Source organism: Tiliqua scincoides, chromosome 3 (assembly GCF_035046505.1).
Source record: "Tiliqua scincoides isolate rTilSci1 chromosome 3, rTilSci1.hap2, whole genome shotgun sequence".
Taxonomy (NCBI): domain Eukaryota; kingdom Metazoa; phylum Chordata; class Lepidosauria; order Squamata; family Scincidae; genus Tiliqua; species Tiliqua scincoides.
The window spans coordinates 201,797,180-201,819,889 of record NC_089823.1 but is presented as its reverse complement, the minus strand read 5'-3'; the positions used below and the strand labels follow the sequence as shown (position 1 = coordinate 201,819,889).

Below are 22,710 nucleotides of genomic sequence, written 5' to 3'. Positions count from 1 at the left end.
AGCTGGGAGGCAATGTTTCATAAAAACTATCTAGTGAGTTCATGATTGAGACACGAACGGTCTTTTTGGCGCACTCTATACATTTTTGTCAAAAGTAGGGTTTTTTTTCTTTTTCAGTGTTTGATTCAAATAATTAAAAAAAAGCCATACGGAGAAGTGGCACACAGCACTTCAGTGTTGTTGAGTGCAGAACCTAATTTTTGAGTGAAATTAAAACCCACTCTGACATCTCCAAACATTGTACTTGCACAGTTCTTCAGTATAATAATTGTGTTCTACAGTAAGAATTATCCTGTCCAAATATTACAAGTCTTGAAAAAATATACTTGTGGTATAGTTTCTACTGTGTTTGGCTTCTGAGCCAGGTTTTATGTATCACAGAAGCTCCATGTGAAAGGGGAAAAGTCAGACAGAACAGCCACAGACGTTTAAATGATGATTTCTTGCCAGTTAGCTTTACTGCTAGCCAGGAAGTGGAAATTGAGCCATTCTGTAGAAAGACCTGTCAACTGTAGTCTTTCATAGTGCAGGAAAGCACATACTCCTTTAACTGGACTGTAGCAGCATTGTTAGTGGCTTGTGGCTGCAAATCTGTGCAGTCTTTGGGAGTAAGTCCCACTGGACTTGGTGGAAATTCCAGAATAAAGAAGCACAGGATCTGGTTGCCTGGCAGTATTAGAGGTCTGACCACAAACATCATACCATGTCACTGTTTTAAGCAGCTATATGAAGCTTATGTAGTGCAGTGACAATGAAAGTACTGCATTAAAAGTCTTGAATTTGCCTACTGCGTTACCTGCTCAGTATTCATGTGTGTTTGCATAGAGCAGGGGTGTCCAAACATTTTGGCAGGTGGGCCACATCATCTCTCTGACACTGTGTCGGGGACTGGGGGAAAAAAGAATTAATTTACATTTAAAATTTGAATAAATTTGCATAAATGAATTTATTAGAGATGGAACTTATATGAATAAATGAAGGTCTTTCAGTAGCTCAAGGCCTATAAAAGGCCTTTCACAAAGCAAGGCCAGCTTTTCCTTTGCTGCCACTGCTGCATCACAGATGTGAAACAGCAAGTAGTGGAGGGAGCCCTCATCCCACAGCTTAGGTGAGAGGTCAAACAGTCGTCCTCATGCTGGGAGCAGTTGCATCTGGTCAGCATGGGCTCCAGCAAGTCTCTGGAGGGCCAGTGGGCTACCCAAGGGCCTGATTGGGAGCCTCCGAGTGCCACAAGTGGCCCCCGGGCCAGGGTTTGGGCACCCCTGGCATAGAGTGTGTATACCAGAATTTCTTCTAATCCAGTGGTCCCTACTGTGGGACTGCTGCATTATGAAAACGTCTTCCCTGTGTGATGCTTACTGCTCTGCACTGCAGGTGCTTATCTTTCAAGCCAGTCTCCTCACAAACTCACTCCAGGCAGCCATGTTCACCTGGAAGTCGGGGTGCAGAGTCTGCTGGGGCAGCAGGCAGTGGAAGCAGCTGCATGGTGCAAGTTTGTGGGGAGATTGACTTGAAAGATAAGAGGCTCCGGTGCAGAACAGGAAGTGCCATGCTGCATGGGGAAGACGTTTTGTAATGCTGAATCCGGCCCACAGGCCCTAGTTTGGAATCTGCTGCCCTAATCCATGGACTATTCAGGAAAATCATCAGTAACTGATCATGCCCAAAGGAATGCTGTAGCCATGTCATGTCTAAAAGAAAGCATCATGTCTGACTTCCTGACAGATCAGATAGTTATTGGAGGTACCTGATGTCAGACAAAACTCGAATGCTCAGTAGAACATGACTGTTGCAACACTTGTAGCAGGACCAGCTCAAGATCTCTTAACGCCTGAGCTGGCATGCCAAATGCTACCTCCTTTACTTGCTGGTGTGCTAGCTTCCCCTTCCCCCACTTTCCAGTGTTTAACTCAGAACTCTCCTCCTGTCCACATTTCCTCTTCCTTTTACAGTCCAGAGAGTAAAAGGAGGAGGAGGAACAATGGAGGAAAGTAGGTGATGAGCACCCCCACCAATCTATTGCTGGAGGAAACAGAAACAGCATGCATAAGCAGCTTGGTACCATTAACCTTAAATAAGATAGTTTCTGACTTTGTATGTAGATGTCATGCACATGATATCAGTGTGGTATTCTTGAGCATCCACATCATTTCATTGTAATTTATTGGCATCCTTCAGTCTCAGAAGACTATGGTATCGCGCTTTGAATGGTGGTTCTGGAACAGTGTCATCTCCAGTGCGCGAAGCCTGGGTAAAGTAAATATGGAGGATAGACTGTTTCCCATGCAGCAAATCCCCCCTTTCCACATCGGCACTGAAATGGTCCAATGGAAAGGCAGAGGCCAATACGGTTGGTTCCAGCAAGAACGTGACTGTGTTCAGCCATGAACTGCCTCAGGGACTCCGGCTCTGGATTTTGCCTGAAGGTTGACTCCTGAAGCCTTTTCCATAACTGGATGTAGCCACAAGGCAGTGGAGGTTTGGAATCAGAGTTTTCCTTCTCTCAGATGAGCTGCCTTCCCAGGCCGACGAGTACCCGGTGGCTGTTTAGTCGCCTCTTACGACAAGTACAGCCAAACTGAGGGCCTATTCTTATCCCCAGCCCCCAGGGGAATTCATTGTAATATTAAGGCTTCAAATGGAACACACTCTAAAATGCCAGGAGTGGTCTGAAGGTTACTAAAGAGCAGCCTTCCATTTGCTTCATTTCATTTTTGTGGGTCCTGCAAGGACTGTGACAGTTGGGTGGTAGTTTAAGATATCTCAGTTAGTCTTTAAATGATACCCCCTAAGGAAGAATTTTTCCACTCTTGTTGACTTCAAAGAAGCGTTAACTGATCTTAGTTCAACTTGCTATTAAGTATGAAATGTTTGTATTGACTGCATTTAAAGTTTACCCTTAATTTAGCAAAACTCTTCATTTATGATATTTGATCGGAAAATAATTGCCAGGCTTTGTAATAATCAAACAAGTGGGATTTGTACTAATACTGCAAAAGTCACGGAGGATAAAAAAAAAATCATGAATTATAAGTACTCTCTTTTAATGTATTTATAGATAAACTCATTATGAATTGAAACTAAGAAATTATTATCCTTCCGTGCTGCCTGAAAGAATTTCTGTTGCATAGTTTTTGCTTGTTTAAACATACTGCTAAGGGAAAATGCATTGTGTATGGTAACTCATTAACAAAGGGAACTGTAGAACTTTGTGCTTAAAGTTCGTGATCATGTCAGGTTACCAGAGGTTGGTAAATTTATTACTAGCTTGAATGTAGAAAACCAACCTAGAGCAGAAACATCTTGAAGCTTTTTTAGTAGTTATTGTATTAATGTGTGGGTTTAGCTTTTTATGTGCTTCTTCTTGGTCATCCAACATGGTGAAGGAACTTTACCTATAAGGACCCAGCAGCTTGGTGGTTAGGCGTATACTCATTGTTAATTAATCTTGCCCACATGAATAACTTGATGTACTCCTAGTCCTGTTGCACTTTTTTTTCACAGGCAGTGATTGGGTTGGGGGGAAGCCCAACTGGTTTGGGCACTTAAGTAGACATTGGATTGTGAATTGGGATAGAGATGTCTAGGAGAAATTATTATTATTATTGTTATTAACAGTATTTATATACCGCTTTTCAACTAAAAGTTCACAAAGCGGTTTACAGAGAAAAATCAAATAACTAAATGGCTTCCTGTCCCAAAAGGGCCCACAATCTACAAAGATGCAAAAGAATGCCAGCAGACAGCCACTAGAACAAACACTGCTGAGTTGAGGAGGGCCAGTTACTCTCCCCCTGCTAAAAAAAAGAGCACCCACTTGAAAAAGTGCCTCTTACCCAATTAGCAGGGGTTAGGATTCAAGAATACTTGGATGAGAGAGCTGCACTGACACATCTTCATGGAGCTAGTACAGGGTTAAGAGTCTAAACTGCTGATTAAAATTGAGTTGCAGTGTTATTACACTATAAGAACTTTAAAAGAAGTAGAAAAATGCAACTATTAGGATCAACATTTGCAATGTAGGATGTTAGTTGTAGGAGATTCAAGGAGGGTCACTGCATTGTAACCACTGGTTGACAACTTGGTAGTAATAAAGATATTACTCTGCCTGTCCTTCTGGAACGCACATGCATACTGTTCAAAGCAAACTTGTAGCATTCCCCCCTTTCTATTATATTAAAGCAAATGAACTGTTTTGTTTAGCACTCAGCTTGCCACTATGCACACTCTTAATAGGATAATTTTGAAGAAACATAGAACTACATAAAAAGGATGGAAAGACTAGACAGGCACTTCCATTCAATTTAAACTGTTTTCAATTATTATATACTCTTTGGAGAAAGACCTGTTGTTGGCATCCTTCAGTCTCGGAAGACTATGGTATTGCACTCTGAATGGTGGTTCTGGAACAGAGTGTCCTCTCCAGTGCGCGGAGCCTGGGTAAAGTATGGAGGATAGACTGTTTCCCATGCAGCAAATCCCCCCTCTCCACATCGTTGAAATGGTCCAATGGAAAGGCAGAGGCCAATACAGTTGGTTCCAGCGGCGACACAGGAGTTGCCAGAATGTGACTGTGTTCAGCCATGAACTGCCTCAGGGACTCCGGCTCCGGATTTTGCCTCGAGGTTGACTCCTGAAGTCTTTTCCATAACTGGATGTAGCCACAAGGCAGTGGAGGTTTGGGATCAGAGTTTTCCTTCTCTCAGATGAGCTGCCTTCCCAGGCTATCGATCCCATCTACCCGTTGGCTGTTCAGTCGCCACTTACGACAAGTACAGCCAAACTGAGGGCCTATTCTTATCCCCAGCCCCCAGGAGAAAGACCAACAGTGCATGTTTAAGTATGGAACTCCTTATGCCTTCCGCTAATTCCAGTGCATTGATGGGCCATGATAGACTAAAAATTTCTTCCAGCCTGATCACGTGGCTGCTTGGGAATAAGTCCCACTAAGTTTAATATTAACCTTCTTAAGATGTATACTTAAGATTGCATTGCATAGATTACACACATAGTCACTCCAAAAAGCTAGTGGAGCTATATTAATAGAAAGGATGGGAATCCAAAAGTCAGGTGACTCGAGTTCAAGTCGCAAAAACACATTTTTTGCTGACTGATGTACACCCGAGTCAGCGTGTCAATGACTCTGGCACTGACTTGAAAATGAGCCCACACACATGCAGTCTCGAGTCTTTCTATGTCTGGGTATACTGGCTTTTTCACAGTGCGAAAAAACCTTGCGGGACCACCATTCAGACTGGGAGAGTAGCAGGGAAGTTCCAGCAAGGAGGCAGGGAAGGGTTAATGTTTTGGTTTCACATTGAGCAGGAGGTGGGAGCAAGCTCTCTTGTCCATCTCTGAAGGAACAGATGATCATTGGATGAAAGTTTTTTCTCTGGACAAGTGAGGGGAGAAGGCAGGGGGAGGTGGTTCCTAGCCATCCAGGAGAAATGGCATGGCTCCAACAGGGTCATTGAATGACTGACCTTAATGGGAGTACTTCTGAGTAGAGCTGCAAAGGATTGGGTCATACTGGTACATGACCCTCCTCCCTCTTGCTGCTTCTGTCCTGCCTTGTTTACAGATGGGAAGGGGACATCAGGGGACTGTTTAAAGTTAACTCCAACACACACCCCAGCAGCAGCTCCGTTTTCTTCCATGGAGCCGCACCTGATGTGAATAAAAAAGACTCGGGACTTGAGGCTATTTAGAATCCCCAAAATTCTCTGGGTGGTGTGGAAAGAGAGCACATCACATAGTGGATGAGCAGTGACTTATCATGCTCACCAGAGGGGAAGGGGGCCTTTGCTTCAGTACAGCTCCAACCTAGTTATACATGGATTTTTTATATATGGATTTGACTCAACACGAATGGCCACTGCAAATGAGAATGAATGTGCTGATCCCTGGAGAAGGGAAAAATGCATCCCTTTAAAATCAGTTTAAAAAAACAACAGTCCTTTAACAGTAGCTGCCTTGATGAGAGAGAGAGAGGGCAGCTGGCTGACAATCCATCAATCCTTCTCTCTCCAGGTGACTCCTCCCTTCCCCCTGAGTACGTGAAAGAAATGTGATCACTTTGCATTGGTGAAGGGAATGAAGTGCTTTTCTAAGCTCTTAGAGGAGGACTGATTATGGATTGCCTTCTTAATGACTCTTACCTTACATCACGAAGGTCAGCAAGGCTGTTTTTAAATCACCGGAGCAAGGGGAGTTTGTTTTTTAAATTGATTTGCTTTAGTGCGTTTTTTGCCATCCATGTGAGTTCTTGGAACAGAACCCACGTGAATAGTGAGGCTCAACCTGTATTACCTTGGCATGTGTGATGAGCAAACTTGTTGACTTCTGTACCAGTATCGCCTTTGTGAAAATCAGGTTGTAGGATGCACATTCTTGGTATCAGCCTTCCTGCCAAGGGAAGATATCAGCACACCAAAAAAGGTATCAGTCTGTTTATGGAACTACCTTAATTTCAACTCTAACTAAAACTTTAGCATAGTTTTAAAATGTACTATTTGAGCAGTAACAAAATCACTGTATAGGATATATGTTTGCTTCCTCCTCCCTCAGTTCAGTTACTGAAATTAACTGGTCTTAATTAAAACAGAAGAACTAAACCTTCTTAAATTATAAAAATGCATACAATTCTTGGATTACAAATATTAATAAAGAAAATTTTATTCTGACCTTGCAGAGGCCTACTTGATACCTCACAACAGTTAAAATAATAATGCAATTTAAAAGAGTTTAAAATAATATTTTAAAAGAGCATAACAGCTAAGCGTTACTTGCTTAAAATTTTTTCCTTTAACTCCTAATATAAATGAATTTAGATCCTCTTCCACCATTGTCACACCACTCCCAGCTGCCTTTGCCATCAAAATACTGTCCTTTGCAAGGTTAAAAAAACTCTGATTAGAATATGGTCACGTCTTATAAAGATGTATGTTTAATTCTTTTGGATGTTCCTAATAGTGAGTCATCTTTCAGAAGGGTTTACTGTTAGGAGATGCTGTAATTGTATACCCCTTAATTGGATACCGAAAAAGCATATGTACTGTTTTAATTACTTAAACCTGTAGGAAGTTACCTGCAGAATGTGTCCCAAGAGAGGCTCAATTTGCAAACCTAAATCCACAAGTTTGGAGAACACTTAAGAAGCAAAGACTTAGAGACTATGATTACACAAGCAGAAGATGAGTTAGCATTTTGTTTATCAATGAAACGGATTAACTTCTTTCAGAAATGGCATCCAATCATCAGTCTACTTCCTGCCACTTGCTGACAGCATAAAGGTCAGTGAAGTGCAAGTATTTATACAGAAAATGCCACTTGTCACAGCCATAAGACTGCTGTGAGAATGAATCACAGGCCAATCTGTATAATACACAGCAATGCTGGTGAGTGACTAACACCCTCACATCCAGCAAGTGAAATGCTGCCAAGAAGCCATCTGTATGGCAAATAGTAGCATGAGAGGAATTTTAAACAGCCCCCAGGAAAAAAGAAAAAAGTGCTATTTCAAGCAACTATTTACTCCTATTGTGATCATAAAAATAACTTATTATAGAAGAAAGTAATTAAATCAGCACACACCATATGGCTTGCATATGATTAACTGGAAGCCTTGAAAATATGTACATTTTAAAAAAAAGTGTACTTTTTTCTTTGAGCATATTATTATTTGCCAGAATTTGCTTCTCTCTATGACTTCTTTTTGCCCATGATGATCCCACTAATTTGCAAGTCTCTCACAGATAAATTGCGGACTGGTTTTGTGCCAAAAATCATGGAATTTTCTATGACCCTCGGATAAACTGGTGGGTTAAACTTAGGGGGTGTCTGACTATAATTTTGTCTGATTTTACCTGATCCTGATTTTCAGATCCTGAACAATAACCTACCAGTAATTGTTACCTAAAAATTGTACAGTCTCTATTAAAAATATAGTAAAATATATTTTTATTCATTAACTTTTAAAATTCTGGTCTTCACAACCTTTTTGTAAACACTGTCAGAGTAAGCACACTGTAAACAACATAAGAGTTGAGCCGTTAATCAAATCCTTCTTTAAGGCACCTGGTGTGTTAAGCCAGAGGCTCTACATATAACACATAACTGAGTGAGCAGTTCAATTTACAGTGGAGACATACTCAACAAGGAATGAGTGTGAGCAAACGCAACTACAGATAGTTGCAACCTGATTTACTCAGAAGTAGACTTTATTGCTTTCCATGGGTGTTATCCTTAAGTAATGGTTCACTGAATTGTAGCCTGGGACTTTGTTTCAGATGGAAACGAGGGTTTCATCCTGGTGTTTAAAAAATCAGAAACCTGCCAAGCATTTGCAAAATGGAACAAGGGTGCAGAAGGGTCTGGTGTGATCCTGCCAAAGAAAACAAGGCTCGCTTGATTTACATAGAAGTGTTGTGCCCTTACTTACTTTTTGCTTGGGAGGAGTGAAAATGTTAACTTTGGCTGCAGCTTGACCTGGATCTTGGTTGCCCTGTAGACTGATTGAAGGGGGAGGGGAATCTGAGCCTCACCACTGTTTCTGAAGAAAATAACAAGGTACTTCCGTAGTGATATGTGCCATTTCCCCCTTTCTGTGTAATGGAGTAGGCTGGAGGGAAGGAGGAGAGAACTTAGCAATGCTCTGTGTCCTCTTGCTCTCTCTCCTGGGCTTCTCCTGGTTGCCACAACATGCCTGAACAGCCCTGACCCCTGACTGACCTGTAGATAAGGTGAATTATTTATCTTAATTGGATTTCTTGGCAGAAATTTCCCACCTTATAGGCAAATATTTATAGTAGTAATAGGCAGTTCAGTGCATCTGATGGGCTATTGAAAATAAAAAAGAAATTAAATATTACTGGGTGTGCCCAAGCCCTTTGGGATATCTTAGAGTCCAATCCTGTGGTCAGCGCCACGGCTCCGTGCCACCGCCTGCAGTCGCTAATGTGCCGTAAGGCACGTTCGCAGGGCTCACCACTGGGCTCCTGCTAGTGCTAGCCCAGCACCAGCCGGTGCTGGGCTAGTGCGGGGCAGTTGCCCAGGTTCCGCGGCTCGGTGGTCTCCCAGACCGCAGAGCAGCGGAACGGGAGGTGGGGGTGTGGATGGGGATGTGGAGGAGGTGTTCCGGGGAGGGGGGAGGCCGGTGGGCCGGGTGGGAGGTGTGCCGGGCGGCGGGTGGGCAAAGGATCCAAGGAGCTGAACTCTGCAGGATCCAGGGTGCTCATGGATGGCTGCGCGCCCTACACAAGCGCCTTTTTCTTACCGCCGACCTTTTGGTCAGCAGTAAAGTGAGTAGCCCCATTGTGAGTAGCCCCAAAGGACAAACATCCCCTTCTCCTGAGGAGCCTCCCGTGGTAGCACGGGAGGCTCAGAATTTGGCAGCAGCCTTTTTCAGTGCCGCTGAGCCTGGGCACTCCGGGCAGCTCAGGATTGGGCTGCACATTAGCTTTTTTAAAAATTGCAGATTCTGTGTTCCTTATAATTTAACCTTGTGAATACTGTATATTACAGTGGTTCTCAAACCTTTAGCACCAGGACCCACTTTTTAGAACGATAATCAGTCCAGGACCCACCGGAAATGATGTCATTAACATGGAAGTGATGTCATAGCTGGAAGTGACATCATCAAGCAGAAAGTGCTTTCCTAAGAATGCAGCAAGCACTGAAATTGCCTGTGGCAAGTACTGATATTGTGCTATTTTTTCTAAATTGGCAGGCTATAAGTAATTAAATTAAAATGAAAAATTATAAATAAAGTAAAAGAATTAAATGAGGGGAGATGAATTGGGGAAAAGAGCCCTGTTTCACCAAGTGAATTCTCGCTGTAACCTGCCTGCAAAAACCTCCCCCCCTCAAAAAAATAATTGTAAGCTTTTCAGTCCTACGCAATGCCCAGTTCAATTTAAGTTCTTATATTTAAGCCAGTTCAGTGTGATTTTGGACAAATCAATTTTAAATAAAACAAGTTTTTGTTTTCGGCTGGATTGGGATTCAAAGCTTCCCTCTAAACCAGTGTTTCTCAAACTATGGGGTCATAAGTCAATTTCAGGTGGGTTCCCATTCATTTCAATATTTTATTTTTAATATATTAAGACTCGATGCTACCATAGTGTATGACTGCATTTGGGGAAATGTTACAAACCTGTACTTATTCTTTTAACAATGATAGCCAATGGGACTTACTCCTGGGTAAGTGTGGGTAGGATCGCAGCCTAGGATTGTTAAAATTTTCCTGCTTGATGTTGTCACTTCTGGTCATGACATGACTTGTTGAGCTCCACATTCATCAGATTGTGACCATTCTGGTAGCCTTGCATTTCCCTTTGCCTGACCTTCCACATGAGCCAAGGCACGTTTGTTTACTTGTGAGTAAACGCAAAAGTGTAGCTTAGTTTCACTTTCCATAGGGCTCAATACATTCATCAGCTTGGAGGGAGGGACTTCCTTCTCTGGTGTCTTTTGAGTACTACATGCATCAGACTGGGACCATTCTGTTGCCATTGGATTCCTGTCAGCCTGCCCTTCGGCAGTGGGCCAAGGCCACTCTACTCATGATTAAACATGCGGCATGGCTCAATTTCACTTTCCACAGGGTTCAGTGCATTTTGCTCATCTGCTGTCAGTTCGTCAGTTGCAACTTCATGACCCACCAACCATCGTGTCATGACTCACCAAGTGGGTCCCCACCCACAGTTTGAGAAACCCTGCTGTATAAAATAATATGGAGAAAAGATGGATCTAATACTCCAGCAGAGGCCTGTTTGGCAAAGTGACATAGACATTACATTACCTCCTGAATCTGTTGCCATGTGTATGTGAATAAAGAAGCATATGATGAGAAAACAAATACAGGGGGATATCCAAAAGAGAAGTCAGTCTGTGTTTTCCCCTCTAAATCTACTGCATATGTCTGTATAATCCAGCGATTATAGGAAGTGGGCAACTCAACCCTCGCTGGTGCAGTGTTCTGTGGGGCCTCTGCTGTATCCAGTGCTAGTTAGGAGCAGGTTGGAGGTCTCCTTGGGATAAGGGGCAAATCCTTCCCCTTACACCGAATAATGCCTCGGCCTGCTCTATGGGGCTACGTGGGTCTGTGCCTGCTAAAGTTGGTGGGCCTGGGATGGTGGTTAGGATATGGCGGAGGCCTGCTCTGCCGATCCTGTCTCCCTCTTGGGCATGATCCACCCCGTTCCACCCTTCCTTACCCTCAAATGCCTTCTCCCTGCCTCCATTCCATCCTCTGACTGCCTGATGCTTCCCCTGCATCAGGAGAAGACTGATTCTTGGGATACAGTATCAGTGGGGTGGTGCAGGTCTCCTGGCTGGTACTGCTTGCTCTCCAGGTGCTGCAAATGTGCCATAAAGCAGATTTACGACACCATCCACAGCAGGCACTGTGCTGGCTGATGACTAGTTTTGGATTACACTCCAATTTAATCAAGCTGAAAGTGGGTGTTCTGCCACTTGAGTCTAATGAATAAATTGGTGACCAGATATTAATAATTAGTGTTCATAATTTGGAGATCCTTAACTGTGTTCTAATAACCAGAAAAATGGTGTATTTTTATTTAAAATATTTGGTGTCTATGTCCTCCCAGTTTAAAACAAAACTTTCAGCTCATCTTGCAATTTAACAAATAAAACAGCAGGTTGCATCCTAGAGTGTCTTTCCACTTGCAGAAGAAACCCAGGGAGGGAGGGATGGCTTCCACCAATCTCCCCTTCCTGTAATAAAACCTTTTCCACCTTCCCTGAAAACTTGTTCCTGATGGTTGACACCCCCAAAAGCAAATATTCAGGGAGTGCAGTGAGCTGTAGAGGGAGGGGGAGGTTGGCTAAAAATCTGCACAGCAATTTATTTTGGATTTTTTTGTTGTTGTTGCCTTTCCAGAATTCCTGAGTGAAAACGCCTACTAGATTGCGAGTTCTTAAAATACAGGAAATACTGTCTTTTGGTCTGCTGCTCACTCAGTCTGTTACTCCCTTGCAAAACTTTCCTTACAATCCTTGTTTGTTCCTCACCCCTCCTACATTTAGAAAAATCCAAGTTAAACTTTGACCATATTTTTTAATTACAAAAAATGGGGAGAAAATGTCTTTCCATAAAATTTATCTATTTAGGTGTCTTAGGGCACAATCCTATGGGCCTGTGCACCAGCAGTACACTTGTACCACTGGCACTGGATGTCACAAACATGGTGTAAACCAGGGGTGCCCAAACCCCAGCCCGGGGGCCACATGTTGCCCTCGAGGCTTCTCAATGCGCCCTCAGGGAGCCCCCAGTCTCCAATGAGCCTCTGGCCCTCCAGAGATTTGCTGGAGCCCGCACTGGCCCAACGCAACTGCTCTCAGCGTGAGGGCAACTGTTTGACCTCTTGTGTGAGCTGTGTGATGAGGGCTCCCTCCACTGCTTGCTGTTTCATATCTGTGATGCAGCAAAGGAAAGGTCAGCCTTGCTTTGTGCAAGGTCTTTTATAGGCCTTGAGCTATTGCAAGACCTTCATTCATTCATACAAGTTCATCTTTAATCTATTCATTTATGTAAACTTATGCAAACTTATTCAAATTTTAAATGTACATTCTTTTTTTCCTCAGCCCCTGACACAGTGTCAGAGAGATGATGTGGTCCTCCAGCCAAAAACTTTGGACACCCCTGGTGTAAACCGACTGGATCTATCTCTTGTGTCAGGCTTGGCAGCCTGACATGGGGCTTCTCATATCTGCATCAGCAGTTTAGTTGGCACAGACTCAAGAAGCCATGTTGCGGAGGCTCGGACTTTACTTGGGGTAAGGGGACGGATGTCCCCTTCCCCTGAGGAGATCTCTGGCAGCTTCCCTAGCCCCGCAGGATACAATGGTGGCCATTTTGGTGCGGCTGTAACCCACAGTGTCGGGAAGCTTAGAATTGGATTGCCCGTGTTCATTTTAAAAACATGGATATTTTAAAAATAGCAGTTATTTTATTCACACTTCAAACTGCCCTGTAGAAGCGCACATGACAAATTTCTGAATTTTTGTTTCTTGACTTGCTCCCTAGGATCACATGGTTATGATCTTTACAATCCATTATGCCTCCTGCCATGGCAGATACCCTGGACATCTGGGCAGTAGATTCACAGATAGCAGCTGATAGCTCAATATCTGTAGACTGCCTGCTTCCCACTGGAATTTATATCAGCCTGGATGTCCCTCGTGATGCCACTATTTGTCATATAAAACAGGTAACAGTGACTTGTTCTTAAATTATTCATTATTGATTTTTTCATTGCTTTCATTGCTCATTGCAAGTACCGTCCTATTATTATCAGGGAAGTGCCAGCATGATTTAGTTTCTTCTCTATTCTATTGTCCAGGGGTGCCCAAACCCTGGCCCGGGAGCCACTTGCGGCCCTTGGGGGCTCCCAATCTGGCCCACAGGGAGCCCCCATACTCCAATGAACCTCTGGCCCTCCGGAGACTTGCTGGAACCTGGGCTTGCCCGACGCAACTTTTCTTAGCGTAAGGGCGACTGTTTGACCTCCCACTTGAGCTGTGGGATGAAGGCTCCCTCTACTACTTTTTTTTGCACGTCTTTGATGCAGAAGCAGTAGCAAAGGAAAGGCTGGCCTTGCTTTGTGCAAGGTCTTTTATAGGCCTTGAGCTACTGTAAGACATTCATTCATTCATGTAAGTTCCATGTCGAACATATTCATATATGCAAATTTATTCAAATTTTAAATGTAAATTAATTTTTTTTCCCTGCCCCCAACACAGTGTGAGAGAGATGATGTGGTCCTCCTGCCAAAATGTTTGGACACCCCTGGTATTGTCCATGTTCTGTTGATATAGACCAGGGGTGTCCAGACATTTTGATAGGAGGGCCACATCATCTCTCTGACAGTGTGTCAGGGGCTGGGGAAAAAAATTAAATTACATTTAACATTTGAATAAATTTACTTAAATGAAAAGAGATGGAACTTGTATAAATGGTCTCATGATAGCTCAAAGCCTGAAAAAGGCTTTGTGCAAAGCAAGGCTGCCTTTCCTTTGCTGCCACTGCTGCTTCACAAATGTGAAATAGCAAGCAATGGAGGGAGCTCTTGGCCCTCAGCTTGCTTGAGAGATTGAGCAGTTGGCCTTTGCATTTAGTGCAGTCACATTGGACCAGCCAGGGGCTCATTGGAGACTGGGGGCTCCCTGCAACCTAGATTGGGGGTCTCTGAGGGCTGCAAATGGCCCCCGGACTGGGGTTTGGACACCCCTGATAGAGACTATTCACACTGTGTGTTCACTTTAAAGAAGTACAATACAATAACTATGTCAGAACTGTCATTCATACACACTTTCAGGATGGATATATGAGCTGATGCCATCGAGACCCCTGAAACTCCAGGAGTCACCTTGCTCTACGAGCTGCTCTGTAAACTGGATCTTTCAGTTATAAACAAATCCCCCATCTCCCTTTACCATTAAACATGGAAGATGGCCTAGTGGATTCCCTTGGAACATGATGGCAACTATTGTTATCAGATTGGGCTGATAAACCCATGAGTTCTAGCAGCCATCAGACTCTGGATCTGGTTGTGGGTTGATGTCTTTTCAGTAATAGCATGACCAAAACCCTATAATGGTCACCCCAGATGATCAGATAGAATACTGAAGAACCAGCTTGTAGAAGAAGGTGTTTAGCCTTCTTTCATTAGAACATAAATGTATTAACATGTGTACCTTTTATTCTTGACTGACTGTTCTAGAACAGTCCTTACAGCAGAGATAATGCTCTTTCAAACTCCATGTTCTGTACTGTCAAAAACAATAGATATATTCATTTAAATTAGTTGCATGACCTACTACACTGAATACAAGTTTAGTTCAACTGGATTTGATTAAAGTAGGTTTGTTTAAAGTGGGAGGGGTGAGGATCTTGGGAAGAGTGACACTGAAACTCCCACCTATGCTGTGTGCAAATGTTGATAGGAATCTTGCTTTCTAGTGAGTGGATTTTGTGAACAAAGCATTTTACTTCCCAAGTATTCTTACTTTGCAGCTATTATGGAAGCAGGCACACGACTACCCTCTGTTTCATCTTCTTATGGAGATCGACTCCTATATGTTTTCCTGTGTAAACCAGACAGCAGTACGTGAGGAACTGGAAGATGAGACACGAAGACTCTGTGATATTAGGCCGTTTCTTCCTGTTCTCCAACTAATTACAAGAAGCTGTGATCCCGGGGAAAAATTGGACTCCAAAATAGGTGTTCTCATTGGAAAAGGTAAATGGCAATAATCTTACTTTTTGGAAAGGAGGGTATAAAAAGTGGAGATATTAATTGAAAGTAACAGAACATTAAATTGAATATTTGCAGTGCAATCCTATGTCACATTTGTTGGCCATATCCTAAGTCTGTCCAGGACAAAGGGGAAGGAGAAAGAAGAATCCAGGCAACTCCATGCTGTCACAGTCCTCCAAGTTACTCCACTAGCATTCATGGAAATCCCAACACAACCCAGTAATTATGGGGTGGAAGCCCAGTGTTGGTCTGGTATTGGGTGGACATTGGCCTGTTGCTTGCCAGACATACAAGGGGGTCAATCACTGCACCTACCCAGTTCCATTTTGGCAGCCAGAGGAGTGTCACTAAGGTGAACCAACCAGGGAGACATACCTGATATGCAGATTCAACATCTATAGCAGCACTCTCACAGCACTCTCACACTACAGGAGGTTCTGTGGTACAGACAGCAAGGAGACAAGAGCAGAGAACTGCTGGGAATCCCAGCACCTAGAGTTCAGGGCCCTTATGCCTCTCACACAAATACACACTTTTGAGAAATAGCTTTTTGACTGCAACAAAGCAAGAGAAGAAAGAGGGCAGCTATGTGAAATAAACACAAAATCCCTCTAGGTTCGAGTCCCTTTGGGGGAGTTCACTAGCTGGAACGAACCCTTTTGCCATCAGAGGATGAGTCACCAGGCAAATCAGGGTGCTGCTGGCCTGCTGCCCAGAGATGCAGGCTGGGAGCTTTGAGCTCAGCCAAGAGACTTGCTATAAGATCCAATTGTTTCTGCCCTTCTTAGCAGCAATTGAAAGTTTTGATCGTTCCTTCTTAAAAGTTTCAGTCAACTGCTGCTGAGTCTGTGTACATACATATAAGAAAATTGTACATATATTGGAACACAAACAGTTACGATTGTAGTGATGTACACTGTGCATGAGCAAAAGATACTAGCCCCACCAACTCCAACCCTCACCAGCCACCACTGGAGCACACTCTCTTTGCTGTAAGCTGTGGCATAAGGAAAGGATGGCAAGACAACACAGTTTATAGCAAAGGTTCATTTGACAATACTGAATTGTCAGTAACAGGAGGGGAAGGGGCATGAGACAGATATATAGCATCAGTGTTGCATGACTGATTTTTTAGCTGCCCTGAGCACCTGTTGAAAGGCAGTATTAAAATTGTTTAAATAAGATATATGTTGCCGCCCAGGATTCCCTCCCCTGCTTTGCTTACCTGTGTGGAGTATATTGTCCTCGCATTCTATGTTGGGTGGTGGAGTAGAGGTTCCACTTGGATATTTGAGAGGGGCAGTCCCCTAGGGCACTGTACTTCCAATAAAAATTCTGAGAAGACACATGTCAAAGTATCTGAACATACATTTTGTAAGAAACAGTAGATTGATTGTGCAAAGTGTCCTTCTTCCCTAGTTCTTATTGCTACAAACTCCCATGTGCATCTGCTTGAAGTGCACATGGCAAGGTGAGAAAGGTGTAGTTACATGCCTTGCACTTTGTCCTTTCAGTTCTGGTCTCCCTAGGAAGGGCATTATTGCTGGGGATATTGTGCCATGATTGGCTGCCAAGTGTCTTCTGTATCCTATGCTGCCTCATCGGAAAGTGGAGGAAGTGGCAGAAGTTGATATTTTCTGGTGTGTTTTGCTTCTGCGTTGTTTCAAATGGCTTTTAAAAATTCCTGTTTGCCCTAATGTCAGTATAGTATAGTGTTGGCATTTGGGGTATGCCTGTCATCTGGTGGGGGTTAGGATATGGAGTACATTTCTCATTGTCCTGTCTATATCCTTCCTACATGACCACCCTTTTTGGGGGTTTGCATTGTTGTGCCAGCATTGGAGGTATGTTGAGGCAGTGTCGATAGTGCATCTGTTTGTAGAGCTGGAGCTGCAATGGTAGGGCTGTTGTGCTGGCATAGCTGTTGTTGTGCTGGCATCAGAGGGCATACGTCATATTTTATGCCATTTAGCCTGGCATTTCAGAAGTATCGGATTGTGCCATTAATTATCTTAATAATAAAATAAAAGCAAGTCAATCAACTTCAAGGCAAATGGTAATTAATGTCCAAACTATTAGTCCCAGATCAGCAGTGATTATTCTCTCTGTGCATGGCTTTCTGTAACGAGGGGGTAAACTCAGAGAGTAATCTGTTGTCACTGCTTGCAACAGATTGCGTGGGCTTGGTGGAGTGGGCCCCAGATGTTAAACTATAGACTCAACTACAAGTTTTGACATAAGTACAAAGTTTAGATACAATGCATGTCATGTAACAGTTTTGCTGAAGATATCTTACCATGCACACTTAAGTATTCTATAAAAGCCAGAAACTATACATCAAGCTGTGTTAAATTCTTTTTAGAAAACAAAACTTTTCTTGCTTAAATGCATTTATTCACTTGCAATCGTTTTGTTGGAATTAAAAATAGTCACTCAGGAGGCTGTGCTTTTCATCAAAACAATGGTCACTTGTTAGGCCTGTCACAAAAGGCTGTAAGTCTTGTTTAGATTTCCGCAGCAAACTGAACACTAACTTGCCTATACTGTACTGACAGTGGCTTCTGTTGATGCAAACAGTTGTTTCTTTTTTAGATCTTGTAACTGATTATTTCAAAAAGAATGACCAGGCAATCTTCTCCCTCCCACCCACACCCAACTCTCTTGTTTTAAATAAATACAGCATCTGGTTCTTTTTTCTTCAGATATTAGAAAAAATATCTAATTTTTTCTGAGCATCTGCTGGATTTACGCTGTACAGGTAGAGTCTGTATCAGCGGATTTTACATCCACTGATCTGGCTCAGCACAAGTCACCCTGACCCGCATTGAGCCAGACTTGGTTCCACCTGAACCCTCTGAAGGGGACCAGAGCTCCACTCTAGTTGCCTCCAGAGGGCTTTCTGAAGCCTGCAGAGGCCATGGGCAGACGTGTGCGGCCTTTGTGGGCTTCAGAAAACCCTCCAGAGGCAACCGGAACGGTGCTCTGAAGGGTTTAGGGTGCCAAAAACTGCAGATTTGCTTATCCGCTGTGTTCAGTAACAGCGGGAGATCTGAGAACAAATCCCTTGTGGATACCATGGCCCAAACTGTACACCACTTGTCTCTCAATAAATGCTATAAAGTCTAAGGTTTAAGACAAGGTGGCAATTGGTAGCAACTTTAGTGACTTCACCAAAGTGATAAGAGAACAAAGTTGGCCTTTTCAGTACTGTACTGTAGCTTTTGTATGTAGGTTGGAATGCATTCTCTTTTTTTCCTGTGAGCAGATATGAATGCTGCTGTTTCTCTCTCTAGCAACTGAAGCATGCATTAAAATAGTTTGGGCAAAAGATAATTATTAGTATACCAGGTAGATAAATTAATTATTTTAGAGTTGCGATTTGCAAGGTCCTGTTTTAAATTCTGGAATTTGCTTCACGTGAGAATCTTGGAATGTTCATTTATTGTCAGTTGATATTTGTATAATGTTGATGTTGATGTCAGTTGATGTTTGTATAATATGTGATATTTAATTCATCTGCGTTGTTAACCCTGAAAGTAGCAACATTGTTTTATATGGTAAAAGATATTTGGTTTAAAATACCTCATATTTAATAAAACTTTTTAGGGCTCCAGGAGTTTGATGTCCTGCAGGACCCAGAAGTGAATGAATTCAGGATTAAGATGCGGCGTATAAGTGAAGAGAAGATGCAGTCACTTGTGGGATTGTCCTGGATGGATTGGTTAAAGCACACTTATCCACCAGAACAAGAACCAGCAGTTCAGGAAAATCTTCAAGATAAACTATATGGTGGAAATCTAGTTGTGGCGGTTCATTTTGTTAACCGTGAGGTAGGAAGGATTTATTTCTCATTGTTATTGAATGTTTTCACATCTGTTGAAAATGTTTTACTCTGTTTTCTCTTGTAAGTTGAAAAATTCACTTATTCCAAGACTACTTGCCCCCTTTAGTGGCCCAATTTCTTATAGTGGAAGTATGCAGCCCTTCCATGAGGACTCTACTTGATATATGGAGACAAGGACTAGAGAATAATAATAATAATTAATAATAATAATATAATAACAGGTATTTATATACCGCCTTGCTTGGTCTTTATTCAAGACTTTATTCAAGGCGGTTTATATAGGCAGGCTTTATTTAAATCCCTTATTAAATAGGGATTTTTACAATTTTGAAAGAAGGTTCTTTCTTTCAAGAACCACTACATTCAGGTGTTTCATTCCGATCTGGTTTCACATTCTGGCCTCCATCCTCCCACGCTCAGAGCAGATGGAATAGCTTGGCTTCAGCTTGTCAGCTGCTTCAAGGTCGCACGGTGCCGGTGGCCTCGAACTGGCGACCTTGTGGATGTTATCTTCAGGCAGATGGAGGCTCTACCCTCTAGACCAGACCTCCTGCCCTTGGTACCTGATGAACTGAAGAGTGTTTAAAATATTTCAGAATTCATTTAGTACATATTCTTTATTTTAAGCAATCATGATGGGAGCATGATCCAGTTCATGTCATACTGAACCGAATGAAGGATGAGCTGACTCCTATTCCCCAAAACTAACTCTACCTAGCTGTTTGTTCCCAATCTTGGAGACCCACAGAAGGAAAGATAGAGGTCAGTTTGGGGAGGCGAGTGAAGGCTAAGGATTAGATCTACCCACCCGATGCCTGAGGCACCTCTGCACAACTTTCTAAGAAACCCGACTTCTGTTCCTATTGCTGGCAGCCCTGTGAAACAGTAAAACACGCTATATCAATAAAAACACTATATTGGGCAAAACTGCTATAGTAGACACCATAGCTGCATGAAATTCTTCTGCGTTTCTCATTCTAGCTACATGAAACTCTTCCGAGTTTCTTATTCTGGTGTGAAATTATTTTAAAACTGTTTCTAGGACTGTATAGAAACAGATGTTCCCCAAGAAAACCATAGACACCAAACCTGAGTGACTTGAAAGAATTTGAAGACTATATTCTGGAATGAGGGCCTCTGAGGGCCTCTGTGTCTGGTAGTAACTTCAGGGAAAGTAGCTATTTTGAGACAAATAGGTTTTGAAACTAAGAAAATATTGAATTGATTTTGACTGACTAGTTCATTATGGTTATGATTTTCCATTTGCGTGGCTTGGCCTGTTACCAGAAGACTGTTAAATAAATAAACCTCCAGACAAAAAAAAAAGATAAAATGAAATGAAACTAGGCCATGATTTACATTTGTAAATAATTGGTTTTGAATGATTAAATCTTCTTGGCACGTTTTAAAAATGAAAGCCTTGCATGTGCTTTTGCAAAAGTATTTCTACGCAATGTAAATAATTATGAAGAAGATTCATACAAAGAAAAATATGTAACTTGCACAGTGGTGTATTAAACAGTAGTATAGCTACACGTGCCTGCCACTTCAATGATAAAATGAATCTGAAATACTCTTATTAAAATGCTCCAACTTTTCTCATTTACAGAACCCATTTCTTTTTTAATATAAAAAGGAATATAATAAAAATAAACAGTGATTAACCCCCCCCCCCCCAGCAGTGTCTTTTCTAGTGGCTGTCTGCTGGTGTTCTTTTGCATCTTTTTAGATTGTGAGCCCTTTTGGGACAGGGAGCCATTAGTTATTTGATTTTTCTCTGTAAACCGGTTTATGAACTTTTTGTTGAAAAGTGGTATATAAATACTGTGAAGAAGAAGAAGAAGAAGAAGATGACGACGACTTTTTAATTTCATTTGTTCATTTCTTTTAATTGTTGTGATGCTTTCATATAACACAATTTTCTTTGGGCATTTGCCTACTTGTTTTTCTTGCCCCGGTACAGCTTCAGTCACAGAGAGGCTAGACTCTGGCATAATATTGAGTCATATCTTTACTGCTAGAGGGGTTTGAAAATGGTGTTATTTTACTCAGCCTACTGTATTCAGTAAGACTTGGGCTCTAATCCTATCTTACTCACCAGAAACAAACACCTCTACTTACAGCTCTATAAACAGACTGTAGAATACTGTTCAGGTTTGCACTCCTGAGTCTTTGCTATGTGGTCTAAAGCATCATAATCTTTTCCTGCTGCAGACAGTGAAGCAGTAATATGAATGCAAACCTTTAGCGTATTTCTTTAAAATTCACATTATTAGCTTGCTCTTAAGCAAGAAGGCAGTTCTTAAAGAAATTATTTTAATAAATTGCACCTTAACACCACTTAATAATAATGCTGTCAAGATGTTCTGATCTGTTCTGTATTTTCACTTTTTGCATACTGATTAAGATTGTTGACCAGTGTGTCTGATCTTTCATTTTGACTTTGAACATGTTATTTTTACATATCCTAATAGTTGCTTAACCACTTCTGTGACTTCCAACCTTTCCGTGTTTTGGACAGCAGCATCTTTCCAAGTGCTTTCCTTGGCAGCAGTGGTGCAAAAGCTGATCCTGGTGAAAATGTTGAGCATGTGAATGGAAATAAATTACTTGCAACGCTAATTTGATGGTAATAATGGTTGTCTCTTTTTTTAATAGGACGTATTTAGTTTTCAGGTGTCTCCTAACATAAACCCTATCAAATTGAATGAACTGGCAATTAGGAAAAGTTTGACTGTCCATGGAAGAGAAGATGAAGAATTTGATCCTTACGATTATGTACTGCAAGTCAGTGGAAGGCTGGAATATGTCTTTGGGGACCATCCGTTAATTCAGTTCCAGGTGCTCACTCTTTAAAACAGCATGACTATTTAGGAGCTGTGTCTTTATAAAAACAAACTACATTTTTAATGGGATAAAAGTGCTTCTCCATGCATTGAGGTCACAGATGAATTTCATGTCTGGTCCTTGCTGAGTGAGTGGGGAGAGAATGTTTGGTTCAGTTGTTTCCACGTGTAGTCTTACTGTCTTCCATAGGACTGAATAAATGCATTCACAGGAATGGAAGAAAATAAGTAGCTGTATTCAGGACACAGTAATCAGTGTATGGAATGGAATAGCTGCCACTCAAACTGTGACCCCCAAGTATGGCCACAGCCACAAAATAAAGCTGAATGAAAGAGAGCCATTCGTACCATATGTTTTGGTCCTGTACTGCTAATGATTTCTATCTGCCCTCTGATTCATTTTGTATAGCATATACAAGCGTGCTCTCTACAAGCCTCATGTCTGGATATGCAATAGAGAGTACTAAATGAACACCAAACTTAAAAATGAACACTATCATGAGCAAAGTAACTGAAGCATACAACATTAAAAATGTTACCAATCTTTACATCTGTTAGCTTATGGGGTAGCTTTAGCCTTTTAACAGTGCAATCCAATGCATGTTTAGAAGTAAGTCCCATTGCATTCAGTGGAACTTATTTTTCAGGTAAGCATGCACAGGATTGCAGATTTACTCATCTTGGAAAGGATATGGAAGAGGTAGTAATTATTTACTTCTGTCCTGATGTATTTTATAAG

At 42.1% G+C, this 22,710-nt stretch overlaps 1 protein-coding gene across 1 annotated transcript in view; it reads left to right on the top strand.

The window, feature by feature from the left end:
* PIK3CB (phosphatidylinositol-4,5-bisphosphate 3-kinase catalytic subunit beta) overlaps nucleotides 1-22,710 on the top strand; it is a 100,915-nt gene that overhangs the window by 31,824 nt on the left and 46,381 nt on the right. The window contains exons 3-6 of the mRNA XM_066619384.1: nucleotides 13,049-13,232; nucleotides 15,038-15,263; nucleotides 18,888-19,111; nucleotides 21,784-21,966. Coding sequence (XP_066475481.1) covers nucleotides 13,080-13,232; nucleotides 15,038-15,263; nucleotides 18,888-19,111; nucleotides 21,784-21,966 — 786 coding nt within the window. The 5' untranslated portion in view covers nucleotides 13,049-13,079. The remainder of the gene's footprint in view (nucleotides 1-13,048; nucleotides 13,233-15,037; nucleotides 15,264-18,887; nucleotides 19,112-21,783; nucleotides 21,967-22,710) is intronic.